The following is a 22,944-nucleotide window of genomic DNA, read 5'->3' on the forward strand; positions in this document are numbered from 1 at the left end:
GTTTCTGTTTTTTTACGCGCAGCCCTGCTGCGCGGGGCGGGCCGCGTGACGGGGGTCGGGTGCGTGGGTGAATAAACGTCACTCTGTCTGACACCCCCCCCCCCCGTCTGGCACGTGCCGGCTCTGCAGCAGGCGGGGGCGGGGCGAGGCAGCAGTTCCGAGGGATGGCCCGTGCGCCGTTGTTTCTGCAGGGGCTCGCGCAGAGCGGTTACTCTATAGTATGCGCGGGGGGGCGGGGGAGTGTCACCCATTCCGCAGCTCGGTCTACACAGTGGGGCTAGAGCGGCGCCCGTCTGCACCCCCCCCACCCCCGGATTGGGCTAGCGTGGCTCCACCTCACGAGGATGGGCCTCCCGGGCACAGCGCTCTATCTAGGCTGAGCTTCGTTGGCGCCTGCGCAGTCGCGGGGAGGGGGCGTGGCCAGCGTTCCTGAGCCGTCGGGAGTGGACTTGGAGCCGTTCCGCGAAGCCCTGTCGCCGGTGGGGGCGGCCTGATGGCGACGTTTTTCGGTGAGGTGGTGGCGGCGCCATCCCGGGCCGGGGTGGACGACGAGGAGGAGGCGGCGGCGGCGGAGCGCGAGGAGACGCCCGAGGACCGCGAGATCCGCCGGGGGCTGGAGAAGAAAAGGTAGCGGGGGCAGCGCGCGGGGGGGGGGCGCGAGCCCAGCCGGACAGGGCCCCACCCTCCCCTTCCAGCCCCCGCTGGAGCGGGCGGGCGCAGGGCGCGAGCTTGAAGCAAGCCCATGAGGCGCTCGGACGCTCTCTGTGGTGAACACGCGGGATCGGGCCCTGGAGCCGCGTTGTCTTTATAAAGCGCAGCCAGGGGGCGGCTGGGCCGGCGGGAGGGGGGCGATCCCTGCCAGCCGGATGAGAGCAGCCCTCTCGGGGGGGAGGCAGGTGCGGACTGGCCTGTGCTCAGCTCAGTTTCTGGTCTGAGCTTATTTTCCTCTCCTCTTGTCTCTCTGGGTGTTAGGGAGGAGTCGTAGCAGTGTAGGGCTGGAAGGGACCTCGAGGTCATCTAATCCAGTCCCCGGTGCTGAGGCAGGACTGGGTATACCTGGACATCCCTGACAGCTGTTTGGAGGTGTTTAAGAACAGGTTGGACAACGATGGGTATTCCACAAATTCTTTTGAGGTTTTTTTAAAGTGCTTAACTATCCTCAGAGCTGGGATTTTTTACTAATATGGAACCTAAATCTTCCTTGCTGTAGATTTAAGATAATTACGTTGATCACCTGCCTCACCTGCAGGCTTTGTAACAGCCCTTAACTGTGTTTGAAGACTATCAAGTCTCTCTGCTTCTAAGCCCCCTCAGTCTTCTTTTCTCAAAACTAAAACATGCCTATTTTTTTTTAACCTCTTAGTTTTCTAAACTTTATCATTTTTATGTTTTTACTCGGGACTCTCTCCAGTTTGTCCACGTTTTCCTATACTCAGAACTGCACGCGCAACTTCAACTGAGGACTCACCAGTAGCCAAATAAAGCGGGACAAGACTTTCTGTGTTTCTATCTGACGTACCTGTTATTACACCCCAGAATGATATTAGCCTTTTTCACAACTGCATCACATTGTTGACTCATATTCAATTTGTGGTCCACTATGATTCCCAGATTCTTTTCAGCAGTACTAGTGCCTAGCCAATTATTCCCGATTTTGTAGATGTGCATTTGATGTCTTCCTTCCTACGTATAGTATTTTGCACTCATCTTTATTGAATTTTGTTGATTTCAGAGCAGGTCTCCAATTTGTCAAGGTGGTTTTGAATTCTAATCTTGTCCTCCAAAGTACTTGCAGCCCCCCCAGCTAGGTGACACTTGCAGATTTTATAAGCATACTCTCCGTTATCCAAGTCATTAATGAAAATGTTGAATAGTACTGGACCCAGGACAGACCCCCTGCGGGACTCCACTATATACATCTCTCCAGTTTGATTGCAAGCCACTGATTACTACTCTTAGATTATGGCACGTACCTTATAGTAATTCCTTCTAGACGACATTTCCCCAGTTTGCATATGAGAATGTCATGTGGTACAGACACTCCCTGAGTTACGCAAGACCCGACTTACGCAAATTCACACTTACGGAAAAAGTTCCATAAGCTAGAAATAGGAGGCGGGTTTTTTATTATTTTTTTTTGCGTAACGTTCGAGTATACATTTCTGACTTACACAAAATTCGAGTTACGCAAGGCTTTCCGGAACGGAACAATTGCGGAAATTGGGGAGCGTCTGTACTGTGTCAAAAGCCTTACTAGGTTGGCTTGACATGATTTGTTCTAGAGAAATCTATGTTGACTATTAGTTTGGGCTTGTCTACACTTACATTTTATAGCGCTGTAACTTGCTGGCTCAGGGGTGTGCAAAATTGCCCCCCTGAGCGCAGCAAGTCTGAGTACTTTAAAACACTTGTGTAGATAGGCTCCAAGCTCTGGGAGCCGTGCTCCCAGCGCTCAGAGCTTATCACACTCACACTTCAAAGCGCTGCCGTGGGAGTGTTTCCGTTGGAGCACTTTGAAGTTTCCAGTGTAGCCATGCCCTAAGAACCCTATTATCCTCTAGATGCTTACCATTTGATTAGTTAATAATTTGTTCTAGTATTTTTCTACGTGTTGAAGTTAGGTCTGTAGTTCCCCAAGTATTTTGTTCCCCTTTTTAAAACTCAGTCCTGTGTTTGCTCTTCTCCAGTTGTCTGAGACTTCACCTGTCCTCCGTGAGTTCTCAAAGATAATTGCTAATGGTTCAGAGATTACTCCAGCTAGCTACTTAAATGCCCAAAGGTGAATTTAACCAGGTTCTTCTGAATTGAATACATCTAACTTATCTAAATATTCTTTCACCTGTTTTTTTCCCTGTTTTGGCTTGTGTTCCTTCCTTTTTGTAAAACAGGATGATTCTCACAAGAACTATTTTTTTTATTGTCTTTCTAGATCATACAGAGGGGTAAATGGATCTAATCTTATTGCACAACCTGTGTTCTCATCCACTGTTTGTTTTGTTTGTATTTAACCTATTTCTGTTTCTTATGCTAGGGAGGTCCACATCCTTTGGAGTTCGAAGTTAAGTGCATCTACTGGAAGCTTTATAGATGAGCAGTTTCCTTGCTCTAAGTTTATATTGGCGATTGGACATAACTCTGTAGGTAAGTGGTCCAGACTGAGAGAAAAGCTTTAGAAACTCTGTACAATTGTTCGGCCCTGCTCCCATTGTAACTTTTGAATACTGAGCAGTAAGAAGTAGGAACGTGGGGAAGGTGTGTGTGCTAAGATAGCACTTTTCTACTTGAAGACATGTTTCATTTTGCTTTGGGTCTCACCATGACTGTTAAACTCCCTTTTATGCAAAGGGTAGCAGCAATCTGGGTGCCTGGAAGAATGGGTAGAGAATTGCAGTGCTCCTGCAGGAGGCATTCTGGCTGTCCTCTGGAGGGATTTTAATTATTTCCGTTTTTCATTCAGGAGATAAACTTTTTTAGACCTGATGTTGGTGAGGAGAACTTTCCAAATGTAAACTTTCCAAATGTAAGCACCAATATTTCTGCAGTTGTACATTGCTTTGCCAGAAAGTGTCTTTATTTTATTTCTTTCGATACCTGCAGAAGGTAGCATTTAAAAAGACATTTTTAAAAAAGCATCTATCCCATGTGGTTATCTGACACTTCTTTAAAAATGCAAATCATCCCATAAAGATGACTTCATCGATAATGTCAATTTCAGTCTGCCACTCAGAAGCTAAGAGTATGAGCAAAGGCAGGCCCTGAAAATTTTTTCAGTGGAATGGAAATAATCTGTTTTGGGATGAGAAGAGAGAGAGTAACTTCTCACTTAACGTCATCCTGGTTAACGTTGTTATGTTGCTGATCAATTAGAGAGCATGCTCATTTAAAGCTGCACAATGCTCCCTTTTAATGTTGTTTGGCAGCCGCCTGCTTTGTCCACTGCTTGCACAAAGAGCCGCCCGTTGGAGCTAGCTGGTGGGGGCTTGGAACCAGGGTGGACTGGCAGCTGCCTATCAGGTCCCTGTGTGTGGCAGCCGTCAAGCAGGCTGTCAATTGCTAGGCAGTTCAGCTGTCCCTCCCACCACTGCCGTGTGCTGCTCCTGCCCTCTGCCTTGGAGTTGCTCCCGGGAGCCTCCTGCTTGCTGTGTGGGGAGGGGAAGGGGTGGTAATGTCAGTGTGTCCCCCTTCTCCCCGCTCCTGTACCCCATCTCCACAGAGCGGGGTGGGGCAAGACAGGGCTCAGGATGGAGGGAGCTTGTTGGCAACAGCTGCTGTCTCAACTTGCTTATCTGCTTAAAAAGGCAGTGTACTTAGAGTGGGGTCAGTGTACTTAAAGGAGCAATGCACGTCTCTCTCACTCACACACAATGTCTCCTCCCTCCCTTTGTGCTGCCTTGTAGAGTGTGAGGCTATGTTAACAACAATGTGTTAACCCTTGAAGGCTCAGCCGAGTACGAGTTCATCATTTAGCAGTTAGTCATTCCCTGGGAAATATCTTACCCTCTTCCACCCTCGGACTCCACCACCTCAACCAAGCTTCACAATCATCATTGCTGTGTACAGTATTAAATTGTTTGTTTAAAACTTATACCATGTGTGTATAATAGATATAGATTGTCTGGAGAATAAAATTTCCCTGTAACCTAGACACCCCCCCCATTTACATTATTTCTTATGGGGAAATTGGATTCACTTAACATCGTTTCGCTTAAAGTAGTATTTTTTCAGGAACATAACTACAACATTAGGCAAGGAGTTACTGTATACCTGCTTGCTCTGCCTTATAACAGCCAGGAAAACTGGGAGGGGAATAGAATAATGAAGACACCTCTTTCTTGCAGTCTGAGTCCCCCACAGCCATGAATTGGTAGGAAAGAGGAAAAATTCCTTCCAGCAGCCCAAGGGTGGATTGGGACTTCAAATTTCCAAACCCTGTTTAAATCTAGTCTTGACCAGGGTTTAAAGATGTAGTGTGAGTTTGAACTAGCTAACATAATCTAACTCTCACATTCTAGAACTAGTTAAGACAAGGCAAGTTGTACTTTAGCACTTGCTAAGCTGGTCAAGATAAAGCTTGGGTTTTTTGCTTCCCCCATGGCTTTAGCTTGACCTGTTTAGCATATGCTAATGTACAGCTTGCCTTGTCTTAACTAGAATTTTTGAAGGCGTGTGCTAGCTTGAGCTAGCTGATGTGATCTGAAACCTTTAAATCCTAGTCTAAACAAAGCCTCTGAGAATGGAGCATTGAGCAGAGTAGGGTAGGAATTCTAGCACCTTCGTTTCCTATCAACTAGGGATGGAATCTGGCTTTCTCACCAGGGATTTGCCCTTGGATTTGACTTGTGAGTGGGCCCCCCTTATTCCTCTCTTAATATTGGTGTCTGATTAATATGCTTAGTCTCTGGCTAGGTGGTGTCTGGTAAATTCTTCAAGCCCTACTTTTGATCACTTCCTGTAAATTGTGAAGTTCACTTTTGGCAAAAGCAGGCAGAGCCTTGCTCTGAGTCTTGGTGCTGAGGAAGAAGCTAGTACCAAAACCATGATGCTGTGGATTAACAAGCTAAGAAAAATTGCTTCACTCATTAAGACAAAAGTGCAAGTAGTATTTGAACAGTGCACTCCTGCTATTTCCGCTACTTGGGTTTGATTTGTTTCAGAATTGAAAATCACATCATGGTCCCTGTGATGGAGGCTTATATTGCATGACTGTAGCACTCATTCCCTGGGCTGTTGGAAATAGCTGCATTTTAGCATGTTCTGTTTGAGTGTCTAATAATGGGAGATGAGTCTGAAAGGGAAACAATTCTGAACATATTATCATGTAGTTTCAACCAATTAACGAATGCAGTAGATTTGATACTGATTTTGGACGGAGATGGTTCTCTCTGCCATCCAGACTGCTACCAAAGATTTTGTGAGGGCTTAAGGAAAACAGGGAGACAGGTCAGGATCGGTACAGAACTTGTCACAGTGGACAGTGTCTGTTGATTCAATGACAAATAAGGGTCAAGCTTTTTCTGTTTGTTTTGTAGTATCTGATGAGAAAAACAAAATATTTCCAGGTGACACATGCAGTATTTAGAATATACATAACATATATTTGATTAATATTAACTGAGATTTTTTTTAAATTCTTGACCTTTCCAGGTGAAAGGGCACTAAAGTTTATGGTTTTGTTGCAACCACTAGTGTGTAATTGATAATGAGTTCCTCCAAAAATCCCAACCACAAACAAACTGTAGTAATCCAGTTCAGGAAATTTGTGTAGAACAGTGATTTTTGTTTCAATGGGAATGTCTCACATATCTGATATTACTATATAAACTAATACTGATGTTGTTCACAGCTTTCCTGTCCTCTTTTGTCCTGAATTCTGGATGCTGGGAAGCAGTTGGAGCTGTCAAATTATGGAATGAGTGGTGCAGAACATCAAATACAACAAGTGTTCTTCCAACAGATGCTTTCTGTTTGTTCTACAAATTAATATCTGATCCAACAGTAAGTAATCATTTAAAAATGATTCTCTCTCCCTATTTGATTTTCTGTTGAGAAAGAGAGTAAGAGTGAGTCTTTTCAGCAAAGAAAACCAATAAGGTTGCAGTGTTCTTAGCTTACCACATCAAAAAAATTGATTTGACAGCTCACTTGACGAGGTTGCTGAGACATGCGCTGCATTTCAGGAAGTTTAGGGTACTCAGTTCTGCCACGTAGCTGTACTAAATTATGGAATTCAAGGTTACTTCTAGGTGTTAACTCCCACCCACAAAGTCTAGGGCTAATAGGTGTTCTCTGTGAACATTTTGAGTCATATCCTTAGTTGGCATAAACTGATGTAATTAAGCTACATTGATTTACATTGGATGAATATCTGGCCCTTTATGTACAATACAAGGAAGATTCATGGCAAGATGGAGTGCTTCATACCAGTTGCAGATGAAAAATCCTCATTGAAATGGTAGTAGTATATAGTGTGAGTGTAATCAATATCATGTTCATGTAGAGTCTGTCTCATATTAAAAAGATATTGAAAGGAACTGTAACTGAGTTGTCTGACTCGCTTGTTTACAATTTTGTCTTTTCAGGTATTATTGTGCCAGTGCAATTGCTATGTGGCTGAGGATCAGCAATTTCAATGGCTTGAAAAGGTAAAATTTAGATTAACAGGAATTAGGCAAAGAATTTGGGGGGGGGGGGCAGGGACCTCTTATAAGAAAAACAAAACACCTCTTCTTATAATGCTCAGTTATTTTCTATATTGCTTTCCATTCCCTTCCACCCCCACCCCGCAATACTCAAAAACTAAATGTTGTTTGAATTTTGTACCAGGAAGTTCTGTCAAATCCCACTATGGCTGGTACTGGTTGCGTCTGCTGTAATTAAACTTTCTAAAACAGTTCCAATAGAGAGAGCCTCTGTTTTCTCATACTCCTTTTCAGAAACATCTGCCTTTCAGGCTTAAATTTTCTGGGGTTGATTTCAACAGAGGTGAATTATTCTAACCGCGTTTGGGTTACAGGAATATGGAAAAAATTTGTGTGTTTTTGGTTGGGTTTTTTTGTCTAGGAAAGAAAAATGTAACAGCACTTGTACAGAGCTACGGCTGCCAAAAATAACTAGTTTGAAACTTAGCATGGGCAAAGTCCTCACTGAGGAGTGTGTGTTCTTCTTTCTTTGAGGGAGAAGTGCTCAGTTCCTGCCTCTCTTGTTCCATCACTATAACTCTGCCCATTCTACCGTACAGAGAGGCTGCTGCTGGAACAATTTGCAATATTGTCAACCCCAGTCACTCAAAAGACATGAGTCAGATCTGAAACTATTATGTAATCAACTTCAAAATCATGATATTCTTAAATAAATATTGGGTTCTTTTTGTTTGCTTTCTAGTTTTTGAAGTGTAGTGTACACTCAGATCCTATTTTTCATATTTTTTCCTGCAACCTCATGGGTTACAATTTTTTTTAAAATTTTTTTTTTTTAAGTGAAAGCTCAGATTCAAATAATCACAACTTCAGGAGCTGAAGTATTAACAAACACAACAGATGTTGCGAGGCTTAGGTAAAATCATAGGAGTTTGGTAACATTATGCAAATTACTTGTGTAAAAAGTTCGTGGCAGTCTTGGTGAGGCAGAAAGGAAAATAAAATGTGCTTTATAGATCTGCAAAGAGATTTTAAAATTGAATTGTACCCTTATATATATTAAAAAAAGTAAAGACTGGAGATTGATTTGTTTGCTTGCCTGAGAAATATCATCAATGTCATGTCTTTCCTAGTTTGTGGTTCTAGGAACCTTGTTGTTCTGAGCTCTTAAGTGACAATCTATGGGGCAGAGATGCTAATCTGTAACAAGTGTTATATTCTATTAGGCATTGCAGTTAAATAGATGTTAATAGAAACTTCAGCTTTCTTTTTTTGGTTAGCAGTTTGACTAAAAACCCCCCTTTTCTTCCTTTGCTGCTCTCTCCCCCCAATGCTCTGCCTTCAATCTCCTGTGAATTCATAATTTTGCTGGTTCTTCAGTCACTACAGAGTCTCTCCCAAGGAAAGCATAAATCATCAGAAGCAAGTCTCTTTTTGTTTTCAAGTTATAGGGTAACAAAACATTAATGTGGAGGATTGTCTATCTTTAGGAGGAATTTAGTATTTGGCTACCATGTACATAAATAAGAGAACTTCTGTAGCATATTTCCCATATTGTTCCTTGTCTTCTTCATGGTGATGAATCCTAAGAAGGTGGTGGGAGGGATATCTGCACATTTTTACTAACTAATCAGTTGTAAAAATGACATAACACCATGTAGAAAATGAAGCCATTTTTAGTAAGTGTGTACTGATCTTAGAGTAGACAGTAGTAACATCTGAAGGTTGTATGTGGAAGAGTCAAGGATCCAAAAATGTATTCCTATTAGGGCTGTCAATTAATCGCATTTAACTCTTGTGATTAACTCAAAAATGTTAATTGTGATTAAAAAAATTAATCGTGCTTAATCGCACTTATAACAATAGATTACCAATTGAAATTTATTGAATATCTTTGGATGTTTTTCTACATTTTCAATATTGATTTCAATTATAACACCGTATACAAAATGCACAGTGTTCACTTTGTTATTTTTTATTACAAATACATGCACTGTAAAAACAATAAACAAAATAGTATTTTTTTAGTTTACATCATACAAGTACTGAATTGCAATCTCTTTATCGTGAAAGTGTAACTTACAAATGAAGATTTTTTTGGTTACATAACTGCACTCAGAAACAAAACAGTGTAAAACTTCAGAGCCTACAAGTCCACTCAGTCCTACTTCTTCTGCCAGTCACGAAGACAAACAAGTTTGTTTACATTAACGGGAGATACTGATGCCTGTTTCTTATTTACAATGTCACCTGAAGGTGAGAACAGGCGTTCTCATGGCACTTTTGTAGCCGGCGTTGCAAGGTATTTACATGCCAGGTGTGCTAAACATTCATATGCCCCTTCATGCTTCGGACACCATTCCAGAGGATATGCTTCCATGCTGATGATGCTAATTAAAAATTGTGTCAATTAAATTTGTGACTGTACTCCTTGGGGGGAGAATTGTATGTCTTCTCCTCTGTTTTACCCACATTCTGCATATATTTCATGTTCTAGAAGTCTCGGCTGATGACCCAGCACATGTTCATGTTAAGAACACTTTCATAGCAGATTTGACAAAATGCAAAGAAGGTACCAATATGAGACTTCTAAAACTAGCTACAGCACTCGCCCCAAGGTTTAAGAATCTGAAGTGCTATCCAAAATCTGAGAGGGACAAGGTGTGGAACATGCTTTTAGAAGCCTTAAAAGAGCAACACTTTGATGCGGAAACTACAGAACCTGAACCACCAAAAAAGAAAATCAACCTTCTGCTGTTTGCATCAGACTCATGATGAAAATGAACATGCATCAGTCCACACTGCTTTCGATCGTTATCAAGCAGAACCCATCATCAGCATAGAAGCATGTTCTCTGGAATGGTGGTTAAAGCATGAAGGGACATATGAATCTTTAGCACATCTGGCACATAAATATCTTGCAACGCCAGCTTACAACAGTGCCGTGCGAATGCCTGTTCTCATTTTCAAGTGGTGTTGTAAACAAGAAGCAGGCAGCATTATCTCCTGCAAGTTGGAACCAACCTTGTTTGTCTGAGTGATTGGCTGACCAAGAAGTAGGACTGAGTGGACTTGTAGGCTCTAAAGTTTTACATCGTTTTATTTTTGAATGCAGTTTTTTTTTACATAATTTTACATTTGTAAGTTCAACTTTCATGATAAAGAGATTGTACTACAGTACTTGTATGAGGTGAATTGAAAAATGGTATTTTTTTACAGTGCAAATATTTGTAATAAAAATAAAGTGAGCACTGTACACTTTGTAGTTGAAATTAATATATTTGAAAATGTAGTAAAAATCCAAAAATATTTAAAATAAATGGTATTCTATTGTTTAACTGGTCGATTAATTGCAATTAATTTTTTTATTTGCTTGACAGTCCTAATTCCTATTTTTTCTGCAACATTATTTCTTGAGGTCAAAATAAATAAACCTTAAAAATTCCCAGGCTGTCCCTAGAAGTTCTCAGCAAATTTTAACTTCAGATAGGAGGAAATGAGAAATCTAAAATGTGGAAACAAGCCAAAAAAAAAAAAAGAATTAGCTATTATGGAGTATCTAGTGAATAGATAAACTTGGAAATGTAATCTGAAGGCTCTTTCTTAATTTACACAATCATTCTGATTTCATATGGATTCCTTTCCCTATCCACTCTCACATTAGGAAAAGTAATCGTTCAAGTTTCTCTGCAGAAAGGGCCAACAATCTGAAGCCTACAGAGCAAGTCAGTAGACTTGACAGATGTGTAATTGTTACCTCCTCCTGTTTAGTAGTTTGTTTTGATTGAAGCTGTAGAACACAGTAATTCCTGCTTTTGAGGGTGTGGTAAAACTGTCAATTAACTTGGTAAATCTGAGAGAAACTACTTTTTGCCATCTAAACTAAAATGAACCCAGTCTTCTGTAATTGGACTCCATTTCTGTATTACCATAAACCTCACTTATGCTGGAATTAATATTTTCATTCCAGGTTTTTGGCTGTATGCGGGAGGAGGATCTGCAAGTAACCATTCTTTCGACATGTCCTGTAACTGATTATAAAACTCCTGAATCCACTTTAACGCTTCCTTCTCCTTTTCTGAAAGCTTTAAAGACAAAAGAATTCAAAGAGAGAGTCTGTTGTCCACTGCTGGAGCAGCCAAATATTGTACAGGGTCTCCCTGCTGCTGGTATTATGCAACTTCATTTATACACTTGCATTCATCCATTTATTTTTTTTGCTGTATTGCAAGGTTATGCTTGTGTCCTATGCTAGCCATTGACATTTATTGGTGAATGTTAATTTTGAACAGCATAACGTTTAACAGATGATCCTACTTTTAAGTTTATCCTCCAATATATAATTTAGTGAATGAGCCAGGAAGATAACATTAATTATCTTATCATTAATTATCTTGAAAATTAATTCACAGCACTTTGGCATTTTCCACATCGGTATGTAAAACTGCTGAGATATACAAAAATTATGTTCTGTAATTAACAGCTTATACTGTAAAATGTAATGTTATGTAGTATATCTTGAACCAGGAGTCATCCAATGAAATTAGCAGGCATAAGGAGGTACTTCTTCACACAATGCACAGTCATCCTCTGGAACCCTTTGCTGGGGAATGTTGTGACTGCCAAAAGGATAACTGAGTTAAAAAATAATTAGATATGTTCTTGGGGGATAGTCCCTCAATGGCTGTTAGCCAAAATGGTCAGAGATGCAACCCCAGAGCAAAATGATATATTACTTAACTTGAAACGAGATGTTATGCAGTGTGGATTAGATTACTTTGATGTAACAGTCTTTTTTCTTTTTGGTTATATTTAGTTCTGAGTTATTGTCAAGTATGGCAGATTCCTGCAGTGCTGTATCAGTGTTACACGGATGTCATCAAACTGGACACTGTTACAATTGAAGCATTCAAGCCTGTGCTTTCTTCTAAGAACCTGAAGAGTTTAGTCAAGGTAAAGTTTAATTTTAAAGATTAGTGGAAAGTTCTGTCACTTTGGCCTCCATCACTGTAGTATTGGAGTGTCTGAGGTTGTAGACCGGGGTCGGCAACCTGCGGCGTGCGTGCCAAAGGCGGCATGCAAGCTGATTTTTAGTGGCACTCTGCTGCCAGCTGGGGTTCCGGCCGCTGCCGCCCACACTCAGCCCGCTGCCTGCCTGGATGAACAGAACCCCAGGCTGGCAGTGGGCTAAGCGGGGCCGGTGGCTGGGACCCTGGCTGGCCGGAGCTGGCGGACGGAACCCCAGACCAGCAGCAGGCTGAGCAGCGCAGCCCGCTGCTGGCCTGGGGTTCTGGCCGCTTGGCCCCGTGCCAGCTGGGGTCCCGCCTGCCAGCCCCGCTCAGCCCACTGCCAGCCTGGATGGATGGAACCCCGGGCTGGCAGCAGTCTGAGCGGAGCCGGCAGCCTGACGGCGACCCCGCCTGACGGGCTGGTGGACGGAACCCCTGCGTGGCTCAGCCTGCTGCTGGCCTGGGGTCCCTGCTGCCAGCCTGGATGGCCGGGACCCCAGGCCGAGCGGGGCTGGCAGCCGGGACCCCAGGCCAGCAGCGGGTTGAGCGGATCAGTCCGCTGCCGGTTTGGGGTTCCAGCCACCAGCCCCTGGCACACACAACCTTAAATTACAGTAAATAAATGAAGACTTGGCACACCATTTCTGAAAGGTTGCCGACCCCTGTTGTAGACTAATGAGACTTAGATGTATAGTACAGACGCTCCCCGGGTTACGCAAGACCCGACTTACGCAAATTCAACCTACGCAAAAAGTTCCATAAGGCATAAATAAAATTTTCGAGTTGCAAAAAATATTGCGTAGCATATGGAAAGGTAAAGTACTGTAGTGCAATGTGCAGAGAAATACAGCAGTAACATCTCCTACAAGGGAAGGCTTTGCACTCTCTCAGTCTCGTGTTATTTCAGTGATACTGTATTTCTGTTTCAGAGTAGCAGCTGTGTTAGTCTGTATCCGGAAAAAGAAAAGGAGGACTTGTGGCACCTTAGAGACTAACAGATTTATTTGAGCATAAGCTTTCGTGATGTAGCTCACGAAAGCTTATGCTCAAATAGATTTGTTAGTCTCTAAGGTGCCACAAGTCCTCCTTTTCTTTTTGTATTTCTGTTGTTTCACCCTATAATTTCATTCAAATCATGCCTGGAAAGCGACCAAGTGATAGCAAGTGTGCAGGACCAGTTTGTAAGCGAAAGAAGATTGATTCAGAACAGAAAATGAAAATAGTGAAAAAGTACAAAGGTGGACAAAGCCTGTCGTCAGTTGCTCGTGAACTTGAATTGGCTACCTCAGCAGTGAAAAGTATTTTGAATGATAGTGCACACATAAAAGAGCATGTGAAAGGCTCTGCTCCTTTAAAATCAACAGTCCTAATGAAGCAGCGTTCTGGTTCCATCTATGAAATGGAAAAATTATTAACAATGTGGTTAGAAGATCAGATTCAAAAACGTGTGCGCCTTAACCTAATGATTATTCAAGCTAAGGCTAAAAGTATTTTTGAAGACATAAAGGGAAAATACAGTGATCCTAACACACAGTTTGTGGCTAGTCATGGGTGGTTTAATAGATTTAAACAATGCAAATTTTCACAATGTAAAAGAGAGTGGTGAGGCTGCTAGTGCTGATACAAAAGCAGCTGAAAAGTATCCCGAAGTGTTACGAAAACTTACAGAAGAATGTGGTTATATCGACATTAAGGATTTGCTGTGCTGTGAGACTGGATTGTTTTGGGAAAAAATGCCAGACAGAACATACATTTCAAAAGAGGAAAAGACAATGCCAGGGTTTAGAGCTGCAAAAGATAGGCTGGCACTTTTGCTTCAGGGTAATGCAGCTGGAGATTGCAAATTGAAACCGTTGCTTGTTTATCATTCAGAAAATCCCCGTGCGTTTAAAGGCATTAACAAGGCTACCCTTCCAGTTCATTTCTATTCAAATCAAAAGACTTGGATCACAATGGCACTTTTCGAAGACTGGTTTATAAATTTGTTTATCCCTGAAGTGGAAAAATTCTGCAGAGAAAATGACATCCCATTCAAGATTATGCTTATCATCAATAATGCTCCTGGAGATCCCGCACATTTAGACAGTGTTCATCCTAATGTAAAAGTCGCGTTTCTGCCTCTTAACACAACTTCGATCCTACAGCCCATGGATCAGGGTGTCATTGCTAATTTTAAAGCCTATTATCTACGAAGCACATTTGCACAGGCAGTAGTAGCAACTGACGGAGAGACTGGCAAGACTTTATACAATTTCCAAAAATCGCATAACATTTACCTAGCCATCATAAACATTGCTCAGGCCTGGGCAGAGGTTACCCAAGTTTGTTTGAATGCCATATGGAAGAAAGTGTGCCCACAGTTTGTACACAGCTATAAAGGTTTCAGAAAAGATGAAACATAGGAGGAGGTGGCAGATGAAATTGTGAAGCTTGCCAAGCAGCTTCAGCTGGAGCAGACTGAAGCTGAGGATGAAGTTGAAGTAGAAGAGCCACGACACTTCAACACCAAGGAGATGGCACTTGCATTTTGTGAGATTGACTCTGCAATGGCAAGGTTTGAGAAGTTGGACCCCAATTCCTCACGATTCTTGAAAGTGAACAGAGGCATTGACGAAACGCTGGCCTGTTATAGACAGATATATGAAGAGAAAAAAAAGGCCGCTATCCAGTCATCTCTCAATAAGTTTGTAAAGGCCTGCAACGTCCACATCTCCACAGCCTTCCACTTCCAAAGCCCCCTCTGGCAACCCCGATGATGTAATGTCTCCTCCTCTCCTTCCTCATCTACAAATTGAACCCATTGTCATCCACCACCAAAATGCAGCCTTCAGTGTGCCAGGATAACAATAGGATTAAGGTAAGATACTTTAAATGACTGCTTCTTGGAGCAGCTGGTACAGGAACCCACAAGGGGAGAGGCAACTCTCAATCTAGTCCTGAGTGGAGCGCAGGATCTGGTCCAAGAGGTAACTATAACAGGACTGCTTGGAAATAGTGACCATAATATAATAACATTTAACATTCCTGTGGTGGGAAGAACACCTCAACAGCCCAACACTGTGGCATTTAATTTCAGAAAGGGGAACTATGCAAAAATGAGGAGGTTAGTCAAACAGAAATTAAAAGGTACAGTGACTAGAGTGAAATCCCTGCAAGCTGCATGGACACTTTTCAAAGACACCGTAATAGAGGCTCAACTTAAATGTATACCCCAAATTAAAAAACACAGTAAAAGAACTAAAAAAGAGCCACCGTGGCTTAACAACCATGTAAAAGAAGAGTGATAAAAAGCCATCTTTTTAAAAAGTGGAAGTCAAACCCTAGTAAGGTAAATAGAAAGGAGCATAAACACTGCCAAATTAAATGTAAAAATGTAATAAGAAAAGCCAAAAAGGCGTTAGAAGAACAGCTAGCCAAAAACTCAGAAGATAATAACAAAATGTTTTTTACGTACATCAGAAGCAGGAAGCCTGCTAAACAACCAGTGGGGCCCCTGGACGATAGAGATACAAAAGGAGCACTTAAAGACGATAAAGTCATCGCAGAGAAACTAAATGAATTCTTTGCTTCAGTCTTCATGGCTGAGGATGTTAGGGAGATTCCTAAACCTGAGCCATCTTTGGTAGGTGACAAATCTGAGGAATGGTCACAGATTAAAGTATCACTAGAGGAGGTTTTGGAATTAATTGAGAAACTTAACAGTAACAAGTCACCAGGACCAGATGGCATTCACCCAAGAGTTCTGAAAGAACTCAAATGTGAAATAGCGGAACTATTAACTATAGTTTGTAACCCGTCCTTTAAATCAGCTACTGTACCCAATGACTGGAAGATAGCTAATGTAACGGCAGTATTTAAGAAGGGCTCTAGAGGTGATCCTGGCAATTACAGACCGTTCTAATGTCCGTATCGGGCAAATTAGTTGAAACAATAGTAAAGAATAAAATTGTCAGACACATAGAAGAGCATAAATTGTTGCGCAAAAGTCAACATGGTTTGTGTAAAGGGAAATCATGTCTTACTAATCTATTAGAGTTCTTTGAGGAGGTCAACAAGCATGTGGACAGGGGGGATCCAGTGGACATAGTGTACTTAGATTTCCAGAAAGCCTTTGACAAGGTCCCTCACCAAAGGCTCTTACATAAATTAAGCTCTCATGGGATAAGAGGGAAGATCCTTTCATGGATTGAGAACTGGTTAAAAGACAGGGAACAAAGGGTTGGAATAAATGGTAAATTTTCAGAACGGAGAGGGGTAACTAGTGGTGTTCCCCAAGGGTCAGTCCTAGGACCAATCCTATTCAACTTATTCATAAACGATCTGGAGAAAGGGGTAAACAGTGAGGTGGCAAAGTTTGCAGACAATACTAAACTGCTCAAGATAGTTAAGACCAAAGCAGACTGTGAAGCACTTCAAAACGATCTCACAAAACTAAGTGATTGGGCAACAAACTGACAAATGAAATGTAATGTGGATAAATGTAAAGTAATGCACATTGGAAAAAATAACCCCAACTGTACATACAATATGATGGGGGCTAATTTAGCTACAACTAATCAAGAGAAAGATCTTGGAGTCCTCGTGAATAGTTCTCTGAAGACGTCCACACAGTGTGCAGCAGCAGTCAAAAAAGCAAACGGGATAGAGAATAAGACGGAGAATATTTTATTGCCCTTATATAAATCCATGGTACGCCCACATCTTGAATACTGCATACAGATATGGTCCCCTCAACTCAAAAAAGGTATACTGGCATTAGAAAAGGTTCAGAAAAGGGCAACTAAAATGATTACGGTTTTGGAACAGGTCCCATATGAGGAGAGATTAAAGAGGCTAGGACTTTTCAGCTTGGAAAAGAGGAGACTAAGGGGGATATGATAGAGGTGTATAAAATCATGAGTGGTGTGGAGAAAGTGAATAAGGAAAAGTTATTTACTTGCTCCCATAATATAAGAACTAGGGGCCACCAAATGAAATTAATGGGTTGCAGGTTTAAAACAAATAAAAGGAAGTTCCTCTTCACTCATCGCACAGTTAACCTGTGGAACTCCTTGCCTGAGGAGGTTGTGAAGGCTAGGACTATAACAGGGTTTAAAAGAGAACTGGAGGTTCAGTCCATTCATGGAGGTTAAGTCCATTAATGGCTATTAGCCAGGATGGGTAAGGAATGGTGTCCCTAGCCTCTGTTTGTCAGAGGATGGAGATGGATGGCAGGAGAGAGATCACTAGATCATTACCTGTTAAGTTCACTCCCTCTGGGGCACCTGGCATTGGCCAGTGTCAGCAGACAGGATACTGGGCTGGATGGACCTTTGCTCTGACCCAGTATAGCCATTCTTATGTAAATGCAATATTTTTAATTGTTGTAATTGTTTGTTTGGGTTTTTTATGCTTGCACAATATATGTTTCCGACTTACGTAAAATTTGGGTTACACAAGGCTATCTGGAACGGAATGATTGCGTAAGTCGGGGAGCGTCTGTATTTGAGAAAGAGACAAACTTGGATTAACAGACCTTCCTAAATATAAACCTTAGAAATTGGAACACTTAAATTCCTTAAGCTGCTTCCTTCTGTGATAGAAGCTCTAGATTCACAAGAATCATTTCATTTTTGAATTTATTATAATCAGGTATTTAAAGGAATAACTTCAAGTGACTATTGTAACTAGAACTTCCTATAGATCTTATTAAAAGCCTCTAAGCTACTCCTGTTGCTTACTGATCCGTGAGCTAATATCTTACAACTGTGCATCCATAGTCAAAATGGCGCTATTCTATTAGCTGTGTATCAGATGAGAGCGATTCTAGATCTCATTTAAACATTATTTTGAAAACAATTTTTTTTAGTTGTATCAACTTCTCTTAAAGCTGAAAGAGTACAAACTTCAGGGACATATTAATCATAAAGGGCCAGATTTTTAAAGGTATTTTTGCCTTGGTATGCTCAGTATTGCAACACCTAACTGATTTAGGAGCCAAAATCTCATTTTCAAAAGAAATTTAGGACCAAAGTCCCCTAAACGGTCAGGTCTTCTGAGTCCTAGTCTAGTGCTCTATCCACTGGGCCACACTGTCTCCATCAGCAAGCAAAAAGTTGAGTATTTTCCTTTTTTTTAAAATGTTTGTTTACAGAATGGCTTCTGTAAAGTACTTGCCCTGCTTTTGCCAGTTGAACGTGAGTTTAAATGGAAAAAGTGATTGGTAGGAGAATCTTTGAAATGCTCAGGTTTCAGCTGTGACTGAGATGCAAATTCCAGGTTTCAGATACCACCTATGAATTTTAGGTTACAACAAGTCTTCTAAATTGATATTAGAATTTTGTTGAGGGGAAATAAAAATACAGCCTCCTTCCTCCTCCCTTTTGTGGGTGTTACTGTTTGAGGGGGGGAATACAGGTTAACAAGTCCCGGTGTGTGATTCAACTGGAGACCTTTGGAACTTTCACTGGCTCTCTAGATATCTTCTTTCATAACACCTGACTCTTACTTATACAGTAACTCCTCACTTAAAGTCGTCCCAGTTACGTTGCTGATCAATTAGAGAACATGCTCGTTGTGCAGTGCCCCCTTATAAGTTGTTTGGCAGCCGCCTGCTTTGTCCACTGCTTGCAGAAAGAGCAGCCCATTGGAGCTAGTCATGGAGGCTTGGAACCAGGGTGGACCACCAGCCCCCCTAAATTTCCTGTGCGGCAGCTGCCCAGCAGGGCCTTCCTTACTCATATGCAAATTTTCTGGTGGCTGTGCAGCTGCGTTCTGCTCCAGCAGCCAGCCTGATCCCCTGGCCGGCTGAACCAGTCAGGAAAGCTGCTCCCGCCCCTGCTCCGCCTCTTTCCCAAAGCCCCCGCCCCTGCTGTGCACCCACCCCACCTCCTCCCGCTCCTGCTCTGCCCCAACCCTGCCCCCACTCAACCCCTTCCCCTGAGCTACATCCACGGGGGACTGCAGCAGGAATCAAGCACACCCTGCACTCACCAGATGGCAGGAAGTGGAGCGACCCAGCCCGCTCCGCTCCACCATCTCCCAGCCATGCTGCCGGTGAGTGCTGGGGGACAGTTCCCCCCTGCCCCCCGCCAAGTCCCAAGGCTGGGAGCCAGGGGAGCAGAGCAGAGCGGAGCAGGCTGGGGCCAGGTCGCTCCACTTCCCACCGCCCCGTGAGTGCGGGTACCCTACAATCACCCGGCGGCGGGAAGTGGAGCAACCCAGCCCCAGGCCGCTCTGCTCCGCCGGCTCGTGCTGGGGGTCGGTTTCTCTCCTGCCCCTCAAGCCTGCTCCTGCACCCGCTGGGGAGCTGCGTAGGGCACCAAAATGGCTAGGGACAGCCCTGATTGCCGAGCAGTTGAGCTGTCCCTCCCCCCACTGCCGTGTGCTGCTCCTGTCCTCTGCCTTGGAGCTGCTCCCAGGAGCCTACTGCTTGCTGTCCAAAGGATGGGGCGGAAGAGGGGTGCTAATGTCAGAATGTCCCCCGCTCCTGCCACCCCCACCCTGCTCTACAGAGCAGTGCGGGGGACACAACAGGGCTCCAGAGGGAGCTTGCTAGCAGCAGCTGCTATCTCAACTTGCTGATCTACTTAAAAAGGTAATGTACTTACAGTGGGGTCATCGCGCTTAAAGGGGCAATGCTCGTGTCTGTCTGTCTCTGCCATGCTGTCTCCCCTCCCTCCATTCGTGCTGCCTTGTTGAGTGTGAGGCTACATTAACAACAATGTGTTAACAAATCCGCACAGACACACCCCTAGAACCCTGACCAGGGGTATTCTATCTGCTACCCAAGATCCATAAACCTGGAAATCCTGGGCGCCCCATCATCTCAGGCATTGGCACCCTGACAGCAGGATTGTCGGGCTATGTAGACTCCCTCCTCAGGCCGTACGCTACCAGCACTCCCAGCTATCTTCGAGACACCACTGACTTCCTGAGGAAACTACAATCCATTGGTGATCTCCCTGAAAACACCATCCTAGCCACTATGGATGTAGAAGCCGTCTACACCAACATTCCACACAAAGATGGACTACAAGCCATCACGAACAGTATCCCCGATAATACCACGGCAAACCTGGTGGCTGAACTTTGTGACTTTGTCCTCACCCACAACTGTTTCACATTTGGGGACAATGTATACCTTCAAATCAGCAGCACTGCTATGGGTACCCGCCTGGCTCCACAGAATGCCAACATTTTTATGGCTGACTTAGAACAACGCTTCCTCAGCTCTTGTCCCCTAATGCCCCTACTCTACTTGCGCTACATTGATGACGTCTTCATCATCTGGACCCATGGAAAAGAAACCCTTGAGGAATTCCACCCTGGTTTCAACAATTTCCATCCCACCATCAACCTCAGCCTAGACCAGTCCACACAAGAGATCCACTTCCTGGACACTACGGTGCTAATAAGCAATGCTCACATAAACACCACCCTATACTGGAAACCTACTGACCACTATACTTACCTACATGCCTCCAGCTTTCATCGAGACCACACCACACGATCCATTGTCTACAGCCAAGCTCTACAATACAACCGCATTTGCTCCAACCCCTCAGACAGAGACAAACACCTACAAGATCTCTATCAAGCGTTCTTACAACTACAGTACCCACCTGCTGAAGTGAAGAAACAGATTGACAGAGCCAGAAGAGTACCCAGAAGTCACCTACTACAGGACAGGCTCAACAAAGAAAATAACAGAACGCCACTAGCCATCACCTTCAGCCCCCAACTAAAACCTCTCCAATGCATCATCAAGGATCTATAACCTATCCTAAAGGACAACGCATCACTCTCACAGATCTTGGGAGACAGGCCAGTCCTTGCTTACAGACAGGCCCCCAACCTGAAGCAAATACTCACCAGCAACCACACAACAAAAACACTAACCCAGGAACCTATCCTTGCAAAGAAGCCCATTGCCAACTGTGTCCACATATCTATTCAGGGGACACCATCATAGGGCCTAATCACATCAGCCACACTATCAGAGGCTCGTTCACCTGCGCATCTACCAATATGATATATGCCATCATGTGCCAGCAGTGCCCCTCTGCCATGTACATTGGCCACACTGGGCAGTCTCTATGTAAAAAAATAAATGGACACAAATCAGACGTCAAGAATTAGAATATTCAAAAACCAGTCAGAGAACACTTCAGTCTCTTTGGTCACTCGATTACAGACCTAAAAGTAGCAATTCTTCAACAAAAAAACTTCAAAAACAGACTCCAAGGAGAGACTGCTGAATTGGAATTAATTTGCAAACTGGATACAATTAACTTCGGCTTGAATAGAGACTGGGAGTGGATGGATCATTACACAAAGTAAAACTATTTCCCCATGTATATTCCCGCCCCCCCCCCACTGTTCCTCAGACGTTCTTGTCAACTGCTGGAAATGGCCCACCTTGATTATCACTACAAAAGGTTCTCTTTTTCCCCCCGCCGCCCCCCGACTCTCCTGCTGGTAATAGCTTACCTTTCCTGATCACTCTTGTTACAGTCTGTATGGTAACACCCATTGTTTCACGTTCTCTATGTATATAAAATCTCCCCACTGTATTTTCCACTGTATGCATCCGATGAAGTGAGCTGTAGCTCACGGAAGCTTATGCTCAAATAAATTTGATAGTCTCTAAGGTGCCGCAAGTCCTCCTTTTCTTTTAACTGTTGAGGGCTCAGCCGAGTGCTAGTTCATCATTTAGCAGTAAGGCATTCCCTGGGAAATATCCCACCCTCTTCCACTCTCTGACTTCACCACCTCAACCAAACTTCACAGTCGTCATTGCTGTGTACCCACCCCCCATTTCTATTCATTCTTAGGGGGAAATTGGATTCGAAATTGGATTCGTTTAACATGGTTTCGCTTACTTGCATTTTTCAGGAAGATAACTACAATGTTAAGTGAGGAGTTACTGTAGTTCGTGTTTTAATCATATTGCTATTCACTGTAATAAAGTTTTGAGTGGGTATGATTGAACTGTTGTGTAACCTACTAGTGATGACTATTTCTTTATTTTACTAGGATGTGTCCAAAAGCACAGAGATACTGAAGAAATTAGTGACAACCAATGAAATTCATAACAACATCTATACGTAAAGATAAAGTGGACATTTATCACCAATCAGGACATTCAAGTCTGATGTGTACTTTTGTAACTCCAGTTGCTTATTTGAAGATATTTTGGAATTATAGCTGCTTCTTTAAAAGTGGAATAAATCCTAACAGGTTTTTTTTATATTTTGAGGTACTCTTTTTATTTGAGCATTGTTCAATGCCTAGAGTGGCTTTACACATGTCAGATTTTCTTGCTTCACTAGATGGGAGTATATTTTTAACAGTTTATTAACCCAAAGAAGATGACTTTGGGAAAAATGTGCATTTCATCCTCTAAGTGGATCGAATGACTTGTTTTAAATATAGACATGCTATATTCAAAACAGAAAAGTAGGTTTGATATCTAATGTCATACTTTGTAAAATTTATTTTGAGTTATAAAAGTTGAGTTGTCTTAAAAATCTATGTGGGTGATCTGAATAAAGATACTCAGAAGTTCTCAAATGTTATATACAGAATATTTATATCTTAAAGACATATTGGAAATTTACTAATGCAGATGGTGGAATCCTGAATTGTATTTTTACACCTAAGTAGAAGTGGTGGGAACATGGAATTATCAACTATCTAGGAAGCAGGTGAAATACATGACTCCATTTTTACTTCCCTTTGGAATTTGCCTCAATATTTTAGCCACCCTTCTCTTACATAAAGAGAAATTATACTTCATGGTAGTCATATATTTTGCA

At 42.8% G+C, this 22,944-nt stretch overlaps 1 protein-coding gene across 1 annotated transcript; it reads left to right on the forward strand.

The window, feature by feature from the left end:
- The first annotated feature begins 389 nt into the window (after positions 1-389).
- PSMG1 (proteasome assembly chaperone 1) lies at positions 390-22,376 on the forward strand. Its single transcript, XM_084639905.1, has 7 exons — positions 390-627; positions 3,032-3,141; positions 6,344-6,495; positions 7,080-7,142; positions 11,107-11,305; positions 11,953-12,089; positions 22,163-22,376. The coding sequence occupies exons 1-7, from the start codon at positions 494-496 to the stop codon at positions 22,235-22,237; spliced, it is 870 nt and encodes a 289-aa protein (XP_084496031.1). The 5' UTR covers positions 390-493; the 3' UTR covers positions 22,238-22,376.
- The last annotated feature ends 568 nt before the right edge of the window (positions 22,377-22,944 follow it).

Source organism: Lepidochelys olivacea (genome assembly GCF_965140295.1).
Source record: "Lepidochelys olivacea isolate rLepOli2 genome assembly, chromosome: 1".
NCBI lineage: Eukaryota > Metazoa > Chordata > Testudines > Cheloniidae > Lepidochelys > Lepidochelys olivacea.

Bases quoted from the DNA above. Each gene is read 5' to 3' on its own strand.
- PSMG1 (XM_084639905.1), top strand. From the start codon at position 494: ATGGCGACGTTTTTCGGTGAGGTGGTGGCGGCGCCATCCCGGGCCGGG. The intron at 628-3,031 runs GTAGCGGGGGCA...TTCTTATGCTAG, and splicing joins CGGGGGCTGGAGAAGAAAAG to GGAGGTCCACATCCTTTGGA. The intron at 12,090-22,162 runs GTAAAGTTTAAT...TTATTTTACTAG, and splicing joins ACCTGAAGAGTTTAGTCAAG to GATGTGTCCAAAAGCACAGA.